General features: G+C 41.1%; 1 protein-coding gene across 1 annotated transcript in view; it reads left to right on the top strand.

Moving 5' to 3' along the window:
- Nucleotides 1-14,427, top strand: part of Ttll11 (tubulin tyrosine ligase like 11) — a 269,365-nt gene that overhangs the window by 50,023 nt on the left and 204,915 nt on the right. Inside the window, 2 exon segments of the mRNA XM_023701587.1 lie at nucleotides 1,868-1,964; nucleotides 8,097-8,230. Of these exon segments, the coding sequence (XP_023557355.1) occupies nucleotides 1,868-1,964; nucleotides 8,097-8,230 (231 nt within the window).

The following is a 14,427-nucleotide window of genomic DNA, read 5'->3' as shown; positions in this document are numbered from 1 at the left end:
TTTCTCACTGCTGAATGTACTATTGGTCCTTCTGAGAAGTGGGTTGATTTGGTGTTCATGAAGGTGGAAAGTATTGAGGGACAATTAGTAGGGTGATGGTATGTCTTCATTTTGTCCACTGACAAGGAGTAGGGGCTGGACCCTCACAGGCAAAATGACCACTTTGATCTTCATGGGTTTTAGCAACACCTTTCTGGCTATCTCTCCTGTCTCAGTATCAGCACATAACAGCTGGAATAAAATAGCATATGCTGTATCTCTTGTATTTATGACTACCAAATAAACAAGGTACAGCTCACTGGATGCAAAGAAAATGAGTGAAACACTATGAATTATAGATGGAAGTTGTTGATGCTAATAGAGTGTGTAACATATGCCTCACTTTGGCACTGCTTTGAACTAATATAACTGATTTAAAGGGCTGGAGTCTGCCTGCCTCCTGTTTGATTTGGAAGGGCTGGAAACCATGGAGTTCCCACTATTTCATTAGTCATGCCACGTTCTTCCACTAGAGCTCATCCCCTCCAGTTGGAGTAGATAAAAATTCTGATTAGCTGTAGTCTAAGAATGGGAAAATCAAATGATTTTATTTAATGCATTTGGCATTTCTCCTCATGTGAGCCATTCACAAGTGAGTTTTAAATATGAACTAGCACGTCCTCACTTTTCCCCTTTAACAAGGTCATCTGAGTTATGGATTTTAAAAACATAGTCTGTAAATGCAGAACTTATTAATCACTTAGAGAGGTGGCAGGATAGAAAGAATCAGTCCTTTTGTCTTAGTGAGAGACTTCTTTTCGGCTGCAAATAATCTAAACCATAGAGAGTGCACAAAGGGGACGTCAGCCTATTAAAAACATGTCTTCAAGATAAATCCCGTTTTATGGGGTCCAAGGGCAAGAGCGCCGGCCAAGCTCACAAGGGTCTGTGCATGGGACCTGGAAGCCCCAGAACAAGGGTCACTCCGTCTGAGTTTCCAGACTGCAGGGTCTCATCTCCTCTTCTCTTTCCACATGGTCTCCTTTCTTTGCTCTCAGCAGACTGGCTACCTTTGCTTCTCTCTGTGCACAGCCGTCCACAGCTGCCCAGCTCTGCCTTTTTATTAGTCCTAGTTCAAGGGCCAGGCAAGGCTGCCAGGCATCCCTGATTTCTATATTCCTGGAAGTCAGAATCTGGTTACCTCATCCTGAGGCAGATGACCACTCTTGGCCCACTCATTTATTAAGTCAAAAAGTCTCTAGTGAGTTCCAGGAACCGTTTTGGGCTCTGGGAATTTATCTTGCCCTTGTCATAGGGGGAGAGGGAGACAGAAAGAAGAAGAAGAGAACAGAGGACAGACAAGAGAGAAGAATGGGAATATCAAATGATTTTATTTAATGCCTTTGGCATTTCTCTTCATTTGAACCTTTAACATGCGAGTTTTAAATTTAAAAGTTTTGAGCACTTATTCATTGGGGGATGGGTTGAGGGTTGCAATTTTCAGAGATGAAATTTGGAAAGAGCTAGATTCATATCCTAGTTCTTTCCCTTATCAGCTCTGTGTTACCTAGGGCATGTCAAATTACCTCAACCCGCCTGGAATTTTTAATCAGTAAAATAATCCTTTATGGGGTAGGTGAAATGGTGCTTGGAAAGCTGATGGTATATATAGTATCTGCCGCATGGAATCAGAACACTGATATTCTGAGAATAGTATAACCTCTGTCCAAATCTGTTTCTTCATCTATAAATGGGAAAGGGTGTCCTCTACCTTGTGTGCTTAGTTTGAGGATTAAATCCTGTGGTCAGGAATTTGCACATAATGGACACCCAGTACGGTCACGAATCCTCTTCTTCTTATTAATCCCTTTTCCCCTACTTTTTCTAGTTCCCATTTGGCCGACGCTTGCCTTGTGACATCTACTGGCATGGAGTTTCATTCCACGACAATGACATATTCTCTGGTCAAGTGAACAAGTTTCCAGGTATGTGCTATTATTGTTAGCATTTGAAAGCATTTCTAGGGCTGAATCTCAGAGTACGATCTTCTGCAAAAACATGACAGTGTTTTAAGATCACACTTGAGGACTCCTAATTGGCCTTCACAGCCTGAGCTCTGCTGTACTGCTAGTACCTGGGGAGAGAACTTAACAAGAGATAATAAGGATTGAAACCGCTAATGGCTTAAAGAAGCAGAAGGGCTCTCAAAGGCTTAAAGACAGACTTTCTTGGTCTAATTCTACTGATGGAAAAACATGACTTTCACTTGTTGGGTTACAGATATGGTATAGTGGGCAGGGTCTAAGGAAAAGACTGTTTTCTTAAAATGAAATATCAGAACTCTGCTCACGCTGGAAACCAAAGTGCTAACACTGAAGGACTAAATCACAGAAAGTATCATAGGAGAAGGCACATTTTTAAAACCGAATGCACCAACCTCTGGACCATTATACACTGTACTGTGGGCAGCTTCTGCCTTCTACCTGGTACCATCGGCACGGGATTGTACCCCATAAGGAGGATTCAGAGCCCAAAGTTGTTGTAGCAGCAGCGCTGCTGTAACATTAAGAGGCCGCCTCCCCAGCCACCATCCTCCCACACTTTGAACAAAATACCAACAATATTTCTATAATTCCTCCCAAGCCTTAATCATGTTCATCACTGTTACATGGTTACAGCATATAATTGCCTGAGTATAGGGTAAATCTCTAAACATGATATTATTTTTATTTGTATCGAATGGAAAATCAATTTACACTTTTTTGGCACGATATCCCATGTGTTTAAGTAAAACACTTCTCTAGACATCATACACTGGCTAGTTTTGCCATACGCATTGGAGGCTTTCAACTTATGCAGACTTATAATGTCACTGCCACAAGCCTCACTTTGCTCAGATTTATTTAAAAGGGGGCCAGGGAAATAGCTCAGCAGTGTAATTGCCTACCTGCCAAGTACAAGGTCCTGAGTTCAATCCCTGGTACAAAAGAGAAGGAAAAGGGGGAGAGGGAGAGGGAAAGGGATAGGGAGAAGGAGAAAGAGAGGGAGAAGGAGATTTACTTAGAAGGATTCACACACAAACCACCGCATGTCCAGTCAGTCAGTGTGAGCAGTTCTCTTTTGTAGAGTATTTCCATGTGTTGGGGACTAGTCTGTGGTCCCTCAAGAAAGATCAGATGCAAGGAGACCCTTCTGTCTTGGCTTAGATCCCCCACAAAAAGAAGCACCTTTCGAAGCTTTTCCATAGCATAGCTTCCAAGGTCCTTGCAAGGATTATGTAAATTTGTAAGAATTACCACTCCAGAAAGCCTAGCCCTGTGGCCTCCCACCGGGTACTTTTACAATTTAACAAGCAAGGGTCATTTGAACTATATGCTATGTTGTCTAAATAATACAGCTAACGTTCTACCTTTATTGGTTTTTAGGAGAACAGAGACAGAAAGCTAACATTAGGTCAAATTTGTCCCCAGGGAAGGATAAAGGGTTTGTTAGAGAAAAAGACTGACTCCTGCAGACAAGGTTTCTGCACAGCAGTGTGATGTGTTTTCTATCTTGCCGCTCAGAGAAAAGATACTTTTGATGTCACTAAAAGCACTTCTTGGCATACAAGGAGAACACAATTTGGAAAGGAACCCCTCATTGAATGGAGCAGAACTCCTAAGACATGAATCACCGAATGAGGCTTCATCCATATTCGCTCCCCTGCTCAGGCTGCATCTAATGGCTGAGAGTGGGAAAGGAGCAGCTAGGAGTCTATATTTGGAAAACGCATTAGAAATATAGACAGAAGTGCTTCTGAAGGACTAGTTTTATGAAAGGTGATAAAAGAACATTCATTCCAAAGAAGCAAGTTTGTGCCATCCCATATTCCACACGCCAGTGAGTGGAACATGTAATTTTCCACTTTACTAACAGCAATTAATTAGCTATAATGACAAAGGTTCTGGAACCTCCGGGCAGAGGAAGAGTGTCGCATACTCTCCGCCCTGTGACCGCTAGTAATCCTCAACAGCAGAGTAATTCCCAAGATGTCCTTTGGCTCCTGTTACATCCACACTTACCTCTGACTCCTATATATGCCATTATTCTGAAACTGGCTTTCTCCTGCCTGGACTGTCTAGTACATTCCTGTAGATGGGACAGGCAAGCGTAGATGCTTTATATGCTGCACAACTGAGAACTTTTGTGTATACACATGGAAATAATTTGTGTTAGCATGTTGATTTTGGGGGCTGATTTATTTGCTCAAAATACATTATTTTATCTTAACTGATGAATTCAGTTTCTATAAAAAAATAATCTGGCTAGGCATGGTGGCACACACTTGTAATCCCAGCACTCTGGGCAACTGAAGCAAAGGGTTGGCAAATTTGAGCCAGCCTGGGCAACTTAGCAAGACTTTGCCTTAAAAATAAAAGGTTGGAAATACTCAGGGTTTAATTCTCAGTACTGAAAAAAAATCTGATTTAGATATGTCTTTGATTTAAGGAAATCTAAAAAGGTCAGTTGTCTGCTTATAGACAATAGATTTTTGCCAGAATTTCAAGATCTGAGATGGTGGCAGAATCTGTGGTGATGTGTGAGAGCTGACCACGAGGAGGGACTTTCTGTCCTCGAGGGAAGGAGGCCCACTGAGGAACCCTACAGGAGGCCAGCACTGCTCTAGGGATACAAGGACAAGGAGCAAGGTGTGCAGGGAGAGGCAAACACAGTGTAAGTGTTCTGCCAGAAGGGGCTTGGAGTACCTGGGAGTGTGGAGCAAGGGGTGCACCCAACCCACATTTGCTTGGTAGCTTAGGCTAGGCAAAGTGGCAGATCCTGGAGATCAGGATTTGCCCGGGACCTGAGCCTCTGGGGGTGGACCAGAGCTGGTGCAGCATCACATAACGCTGTGAGCAGGCTGCTCATTCAGGCAAGTGGTCCTTCCTGGTCCAAGTGGGCCAAGTGAGTGGGGCAGTGGGGGAAGGACACACTGGGCCTACGAACAGCATTGCTATAGGAAGCCACAGAGACATTTTAAAGCCAGAGAATGACACAGGCCAGCCTGTGCTTTAGAAAGATCAGTTAGCAGGTCACACTGAAGATGGGTGGAAAGGCCAAGAGAGGAAACAGATAGGGTTCGGAGGCTACTGCGGCATTCAGGCAGAAGATGAACTGATTAGTGCTAATGGGAAGAGAGGATGGTGAATCGGAAAGTATTTATTTATTTGGTGGTTGTAATATATTTTTGTTGAGAATTATTGTTATGAATTCTACTTGGATTGCACAGTGCTCCAGACATAAGCTCAGCTTGTTTTGTTTTCATCGACACAGGTAGGGCTGTGCAGGCAAGCTGGAGGATTGCCTGACTCCAAAGGAGGAGATCTACCAGGGCTTGTGGCCTGAGAGTACCAGGCAGATAAACCTAGGCCTCAGAAGGAGTAGCAGAGGGCAAGCCTTTGGGGTTAAAAGCTCTAGCTTGCATTAGGTGGTGGTTTGCCCAACCGACAAAGGCAAGAATCCATCCTGTTGGGTAGCCTTAGGGAAACAGAGGTAAGGTTAGAGAGAGCAGGAGTACTTCAGAGAACTAGGCAAAGTCTCAGCTCTGTGCCTTCCTAAAGCCACCACTCAGATACTTGGGGGCAAAAATGTGTTATTGAAATTTGGGGTCAAGCAATGGAACCTAAGGAAAGCGTATCAAAGCATTCTTATCCAATTGAAACACAAAAGTTTAGGTCAGACGCTTAGCAGAGAGAAGGTGATGGTTAGACCTAGAACTTCTGCCTCAAGTCAGAATGAGTCCCAGAGCACAGGAGGCGCACACGTGGGGAGGCATCAGGTTGAAGATGCTTAGAGAAGGGAGGTGGGACAGGAGGCCTCAGGAGCCTGGCAGTGACCTCCCTTTCACACATTTACTCTGGGAACATGTGCCCTGGCTCTGCTAGATACCCAGGTACTCTTGTTAGAGTTGTAGTGTGAGAAGACAACACTGCCCATACCCGCCCCTGAGCCACTGCAGAGCCAGGGATTCCAGAAGCTTCCACACAGGGTCTAGTGAGGGGCCAAAGACTTTGCCTGGCAGCACTGTGTGGAAACACAGCTGAGATATGGAGGAGGAACAGATGTTGAGAGAGTGGTTGAGGGAGGTCTATGCTGGTGCCTCCCAAAGACAGGCTTTCAAGCAGGGCTGGGTGTGAACCGTAGACAGCCTATAGGCAGGAAGCAGAGGGGTGAAGTAGCCACTTGCCCCCCTTGGGTGCTTCTTTTGTTGGCTGTTTTCAGCTTAGAACTGCCTGGAGAAGAAAAAGTCAGCTTGAGAACAGATCTCTCAGCTGGTATGGGACTGAGGAGGTAGAGGACACCAACAGCCACTGCACAACACCTGTAAAAAAGCCACTAAAATGTAGAAACATCACAACACTAGCCAGGGGCACCAGCTATGAAGTGCTGGTGTGACGTGCTCTACATTAGAGTTTTTCTGCTTAATATCATAACTAAAATGTTAGTCATATAGAAGTTAAATGGTTCCAAAAAATACTGAAATTTTGTTCTGTTTACTTCATGTTCAACTGTTTTATAATTCAAAAATGCTAATTTTGTTGGCAAATAAAGAAAATAGCTGCAATTTTCCACATTTATTTCCTGGAACCCTTCATACCGTCCTCGGTGACTTTAATATTGAAGGGTCCACATTAGCCAGGGATTACTGGAACACTGAAGCTCTTCTGTTTCTCCTTTAATCCTGCTCTGTATCCTTCCACAAAGGGTTGAGAACCTGGGTGCTGACACCATGAAGCCACGACCTTTCGATTTATCATTTAATTTTTAACATGTTGAAGGGAGCAAGTAGTTGGTTACGAAAACCTTCCTTTTCAGAGCTTCACATGACCCCTGAATCCAGGCACTTGAGAGACCTTCACTCATTCTGTCTGACCGGGTCCATTTGGAAAGTGCAATAATCGGGCTGTTGGAAGCTGACATGGAAGTTTTCTACTAAAAATAACTTTGCTAAGCAACTCTGTTGTCAGTAATGGAACGATGTAGTCTCAGGGTGCAGGCTGCGTTTAGCCTCCATTTTTAGTGGTGATGTCTGCCTTAAGAAACGAGGGGGGGCTGGTGAGATGGCTCAGTGGTCTAAAGCACCTACTTAGAACAAGCTCAGCAAAGCGCAGGGACCGCGGTTCAATCCCCCAGCACCACATGCCAGCCAGCCCCACCCCCTGGGCCACACACACACACACACACACACACAAATAAAATAAAATAAAATAAAATAAAATAAAATAAAAAAGAAACGAGGGGGCTAAAATTCACAAGAATTCCACCCATTTGCTTAAGCGTTACGAAGATATAGGCTCGGTGTCTTCTCTTGTCAGAGTTACGAATGATGTTAGAAGAAAAAAAAAGTGACCATTGTTTTAAAGTGTCTTTTAAGTCGGACATTTCAATCCCTTTTGGGTACATTAATGCCAGCTGATTAATGTCTAAACCAGTACTTAGAGTGGAAGGACACCTACGGATTGATCGCATTCCCTCCCCCTGCTTAAACTAAAAATTATGTTATGTATCCTTTCCACTTCCTGTCCTTGATTCAAGGAGACGGATTTTTATGCTGAAACATGTGTATTTTTCTATTTTATACCTTTAATACTCATGAAAGATTAAAACAAAGCAACTTAATTAAGCTTCTCATAATGTCACTAGAGTCCACTGGGGAATATTCTCTGGGGTACAAGATAGAAGGAATCTAGAAATATGTGTGCTGGTCCCAAATTAAAGAGGATATTAAATTTTAAGTACAAGATAGGAACACTTCTCTATTCATTACCCATGGGGATGACAAATAATAGAACAAGAAACTAGGTGAAAACATAGCCCTTCAATCTGACGCTTCATTTTTATGAGAAAGAAACCCATCCATCTATTTTCATTAATTTGCTAGACCTTTTCAAACCATGAGTTACGGCTGTGGGGCATAACTCATACCTGTTTTATTTTATTTTATTTTCTAATGCTGCCTGAAAAAGTGACTGTGGTGGGTGAGGAGGGGGTTGGTGTTTTACAAGTCCCAAATAATCGCTGCTTTATAGCCGGTGGCCTACAGTTGTGTAAACCTCACAGCGTCTCTTTCTCCCCAGGCATGACGGAGATGGTGCGTAAAATTACCCTGAGCAGAGCAGTGAGAATCATGCAGAATCTCTTTCCTGAGGAGTACAACTTCTACCCACGCTCATGGATTCTGCCTGACGAGTTCCAGCTCTTTGTTGCTCAGGTAGATGGCTCTCTGTCCCTGTCTCTCTTAAATGATATGCTTGCTATTGTGTCCTGGGTCCTATGTGCTGCGAGCTGGGCCACTGGGACTCTAGGAAGCTGGGCCTGACTAAGGGAGCCACTCACCCATGTGCCACAGGTGTTGGTAGCCACCCAGGCAGCTTGTAGAGCTGGCCAGGTTAGGTGACAGGTAGGTAGACGGAAGAAAGGAGTCCTGACCCGAGGAGGTGGGCCGGAGGCTGATTTGGAGCTGGATAACTGAGTCAGCATCCTGGGAGTAGTATCCTGAGGCAGTGAGCCCGAGCAGGTGCTCCACAGTGGGGCCGTTTGGGGGAGCCCTAGAGGTAGGGTCACCCCAGCTTCCAGTATAATAAAATGTGGGTGACTGGGCTCTGTTGAAAGGCCAGGGAGCAGATTTAACAACCCAAGGGGAAAATCTTTAAAGTGTTTTACTTCAAATTTGTTTCAGAATCCATTCTCAAGTGGCCCACCCATTTTACCTTGAAGCAATATGTCTGAGCATGAAATTCTTTGGTGCTTTCACTACTGGTTGTGAAACCGAAGCAGCAGGGAAGCGGAGTTCAGAACTGCCACTTTGGTAGTTCTTTCCCAGATTCATTTACGACTGCACGGAAACCTCTGGCGAGTTCTGCAGTCCGTACCCTGAACTTTGGGCTAACTCTGCAACAAATGCCTGTGTAATTGTGAAATGGTCAGTACCTTTTGGTGGCCCTACTGTGTTCCAGGCGTTGCACCTGAAGCCCTTGTAATATTCATAGCAATATCATGATCCTGGTTTTAGATATGACCACTTCATGGGTGAGGAGAATGGAGCTTCGAGAAATTAAGTGGCCTATCAAGAAGATTTCAATCTAGAGGAGATTCTGAGACTTATGTATATCAGAGTCTACTTGTCTGTATTTTTTTTTAGTTTTAATATTGGACTATAAAGCTTATAATAAAGTTATAATTTACTGAACCTCCAAAATCTTGAAGTGATAGTTTAAAAACATGTTCTATGAGAAGGTGGTCACATGGGCCTGTATACATTTTTAAAAAATGAATTTAACTAACTTGGATGTGTTTTATTATATGACAATTATACTTCAGTAAAGTTAATTTTAAAAATCACTATCTGCTATTCCCCTGCACTCCCCTAATCTCCCTGTCCTGTGATGCTCACCCTGTTGTCCCCATGTGTACCACCTTTCCCTCCCATCTCTACAACTATGTCTAATTCTTACACATGGACAAAATAAGATGAGATCCAACTGTCTTCAAAATCTAGAAAGTGACGTGAGTGTCTCCATTGTCCTTTCCTAAAATCCCTTTGGGTCCCTTTGCAGTCAACTCCCTTAATCCCAGGCAACCACTGGCCTATATTTTCTCTGTAGATTAGTTTGGCCTGATTTAGAAATTCATAAAAATAGAACCATATCATATGTAGTCTATTGAATTTTTTTTCCTCTTAGAGTTGTGTTTTTGGAGCTAAACTGTCTGTTGCATGTGTCAGTAGTTTGTATTTTTATTGCCAAATAGTATTCCACTGAGTGAATACACAATATGTTTATATTTTCATCAGTTGATGGGCATTTGGGTTATTTCTGGTTTGGGATATTATGAATAAAGCCATCAGGATTATTCATGTACAAGTCATTTTGGGTTTTATATGGTGGCACATGTCTGTAGCCCTAGGACTAAGGAGGCTGAGGCAGGAGAATCACCATGAGTTCAAGGCCAGGCGTGGCTATATAGTGAGTTTAAGGCCAACCTGGGCTATATAATGAGATTTTGTCTCAAATAAAATAAGTCATTTTTTAAAAGATATGCTTATATTTTCTTTCTCTTGGGAAATAACTTCTGAGTGGAAATGTTTTGATTATGTAGTATGCACATACTTACTCTTACAAAAATTTGCCAAAATTCATGAAACAAATTCTAAAGTAATTGTACATCTCAGAGACACTGTATGAGAGTTAGAGCTTCTCCACATCATTGCCAGTATTTGATATTGTTCTTTTTAACTGTAGAAGATCTAATAGATGTGTACCTACATTGCTCAATGGTTTTAGTTTATATGTTCCTGATGGCTGATGTTAAGTAACTTTTTATGTGCTTTTTAATAATATGTTCTCTTGTTAGGTATATGTTCAAAATTTTTGCTCACCTTTTATCTTTTTCTTTGTATTTTAGGGAAGGGTCTGCTGGGTGTTCAGAGTCTTTACTAGATTTGACTCATAGTGATCCGCCTGTTTACAGCCTCCCAAAAGCTGGGATTACAGGCACATGCCACCATGCCCAGTCTCAATTGCCATCTCAGCACACCCCAGGGGGTGGGGCCAGCACCGCAGACCCCGGGATCCAACCCCCAGTGCCTGTGCCTGCTTGCAGGCGCTTTAATCTGCTGAGCTACTTGGCTATCCCTTGCTCACGTTTAGTGTTGTTTAATTTTGAAATCATAGTTTATATATTCTGTATTTGTCTTTTATGTGTGTATTATTATTGTGTGTATATATATATTTATATGATTTAAATATTTGCAGTTATGAGTTAGTGTTTTAGAAAATACAGGCTCTCAAAGAATTGGTTCTTCTATACCCAGCTTGTCTGGCTTATTGACATGGAACATTTAAAAATAATCCTTTCACAGATATTCTTTCTTCCCTTTTTCCTCTCAGAAGATTGAAACTAGGGGTTGCTGAGCTACAACCCAACCTCTTTTTATCTTTTCATTTTTGAGGGCAGGCCTTCCTGCTTTGCCCAGGCTGGCCTCTAACTTAGACTCCCTTTGTCTTGGCCTCCCAAATAGCTGAGAGCAGAGGTGTGCCCACCATGCCCATTTCACCCTCTCTCTTTCCAGTGACCAATCTAGCTAAAGGTTTATCAAAATTATTGATCTTTAAAAAAACTTACAATTTTGTTTATTCTATTTGTATGTCATTGATATCTTATTAGAATTTACTTCCTTCACTTTTCAGTTTAATTGCTCTTTTTTTCCTCAAATAGCATGAATCAAAGGTCATTAATTTTCAAATCTTCAAGCAATAAATTTTCCTCTAAATATTTTTTAATGTATCTCAGAAATTTTATATGCTAAATTTTCGTTATTATTCACTTCAAAATGTTCTCCTAAATTTCCTGTGGGATTTCTCTTCTGCCCATGGGTAATTTGGAAATGTGTTGTTTAATTTTTACAATAATCCAAGATCTCTGAATGATTTTTATTAATTTCTAATTCAATTTTGTTAACACCAGAAAGAATATTGTTTATTATCTCAATCTCTTCTGTTTTGGAAATAATTTTAGACTTATAATCACAAAGGTTATGAAAATGATAGTTTGTTCCCCTCTAATAACCTTCATATTATTTCCTAATGTTAACCTTTAGTATATCATTAGTGAAAGTGGGGCATAAATATTGACATATTACTAAATAGCTGTACATTTTATTTGGGTTTTGCCTCGTGTCCTGTTGATGTCCTTTTCTGGCACAGGCCCTGCTCTAGGACCTCTGCTGCCCTGAGCTGTCACTTCTCCTTAGCCTCCTGAGCAGTTGCAGTTCCTCAGTCTGTCTTCATCTTTCATGACCTGGACTCTTTTGAAGGGTCCTGCCAGTTATTATTTTTTTAAATGCTGACATTCACTTTGTTTTCATCTGATTTTTCTCATCACTAGGTTTAGAATACACAGGTTGGGCACGAACATTATAACAGTGAGGTGACCTTCTCAGTGCAGCGTATCGGGAGCGCGTGCTACTGATGTCGTACTCCTGGCAGTGTTAACGTGGGACCTTAGTTAAGGAAGTGTCTACTATAAAGTTACTCTTTTTTATCTTTTAAATCCCCACGTGTTTGACAGGGAGATAATTTTTAGGTTGTACAGATTGCCTCTCTTGTATTTTTAAATGGGCAGCTTTATTGAGCTACAACTGCCATAAAATAAACTTTATTCAAATTGCTCATTTAAAATAAGCAATTTAATACATTTTTGGCAGTACTGGGGATTAAACCCAGAAGCAATTTGATACATTTTTTGGCAGTACTGGGGACTAAACACAGGACATTTTAACATATGTATGTTAAAATCACAATCAAGTCGATGAACATATCCGTCACTCTATTTCTTCACATTTCTTTATAATTCTTTTCCCCTTTCATGCCTGATGCTGGAGGGTTTTTTTGGAATTGAACTTAGGACCTTGCATGTGCAAGGCGGGCGCTTGTGTCACTGAGCTATCTCCCGGCTCTCCGATGCAGGACATTAGAGTTGATTCCATTTCTGGCTATTACAAATAAAAATGCTTTGAACTCTGTGTAGAAGTCTTTGTGTGGACACGTTTTCATTTCTTTTGGATAAATGCTTAGGAATGGAATGGCTAGTTCATAGAGTAACTATAATTTAACTTTCAAGAAAGCATCTATTGATTTCCAAAATGGTTTTGCCATTTTTATTTCTACTAGGAATCTACAAATATTCTTACTTCTGTCCATTACCACCAACTGATGCTAGAAACCAGTGACAGGAGTCAGTCTTTTAAATTTTAGCCATTCAGATAATCTATGGTGGGCTCTCACTGGATTCCTTTTGTGTTTCCCTAATGACTAATAGTGCTGTGCACTGTTTTCATGCATTTATCTACCATCTAAATCTATTCTTTGGTGAAAGACTTGTTGTTGTTGTTCCGAATGTCTTCAGGGCAGGTTTGGCTGGCTTGAGTTGTGGGGATCAAACCACAGCAACCTGAGCCTGACTGCTTTGTTGAAGCAGCCACTTCAAGAACTGAGCTAAGGGGCAGGCCCCCAACGGCGGAAGGATTTTTTTTTTTGTTCATATATTTTTTAAAAATTGGGTTATTTTATTATTGAGTTTTGAGAACTCTTGAAAGAGAACTCTATATACCATCTGTTGAATGCAAGTGTTTATCAGATCCACCAATTACAAATATTTCATCCCAAACTGCCTATTGTGTTTTCATTACCTAAGCAGTAGTTTTTGAAAAGTAGATGTGTTACCTTGATAAAGTCCAATTTAATCAATTGTTTTCATTTATCTTGAAATCTTGCTTGTGGTCATGTCTATAGGAATCATTACCTAAGCCAATTTCACAAAGGTGTTCTCCTAAGTTTTTGCATAGGAGTTTTATAGTTTTAGGCTTTAAATTTAGATGTATGCTTTGAGTTAATTTTGTACATAGTATGAAGTACGAATTGAAATTCACTTTTTTGCATATGAATAGCTTGTTGTTTTAAAAATATTGTTAAGAACACTAGCCTTTTGCCTCTAAATTGCCTTCGTACCTAAGCTGAAAATCACTGGGGGCTGGGGAGCTAGCTTAGCAGTCTAAGCTCCTGCCTGGCAAGCACAAGGACCCAGGTTTGGTTCCCAGTACTGCATGCCATGCCAGCCACTGAAACCAGGTGTGGAGGCACATGCCTGTAATCCCAGCATTGGGGAGGCTGAGACAGAAAGATCTATGAGTCTGAGCTACATAGTGAGACCCTGTACGAAATAAGCAAACAAATAAATAAAAGATTAAAAAATTTAAAAGAAAATCATTGTTTATACATGTATGGATATATTTCTGAATGTTTTCTCTCATTGATCTATGAATCTTTCATGTCAAAGTCTTACTGACTTAGTTACTATAGCTTTATAAATAAGATTGAAAGGACTAGATAGTGTAAATTCCCCAACTTTGTTCTTTTCCAAGTTATTTCAGCTATTATTGTCCTTTGATCTGTCACATGAAACTTAACATGAGCTTTAAATTTCTACAACAAATCTCTCTGGGATTTTGAGGGGAACTGTGCTGAATCGATGTATCACTTTGGATAAAATTAACATCTCAACCTGAGTCTCCTCACCTGTGAACGTGGTATATCTCTCCTTTCACCTTAAATCTTCTTGAATGTTGTTGAGCAATGCTTTAATATTTTTTAGTATATGAGCCTTCCACATCTTTTGTCAGCTTTATTCCTTTTTCACACTGGTACCTTGGCAATGTTTTATTGTTAAACTTCAACTTCCAGCTGTTCATTGTGAAGATTTAAAAGTACAATTTTTGCTATGATCTTATATCCTTTAACCTTTATTTATTCAGTCATTCCAGTACTTTATTTTATAGATTCCAGTGGAATATCTGATCCTCTCAGAATAAGATGATTTAGTCCTACCTCCCAGTTAGGCTTTTGTTTATTT

This window comes from Octodon degus, unplaced genomic scaffold (assembly GCF_000260255.1).
Source record: "Octodon degus isolate 3935 unplaced genomic scaffold, OctDeg1.0 scaffold00137, whole genome shotgun sequence".
Lineage (NCBI taxonomy): Eukaryota > Metazoa > Chordata > Mammalia > Rodentia > Octodontidae > Octodon > Octodon degus.
The sequence above is the reverse complement of the archived record's forward strand: the minus strand, read 5'-3'. Positions and strand labels throughout refer to the sequence as shown.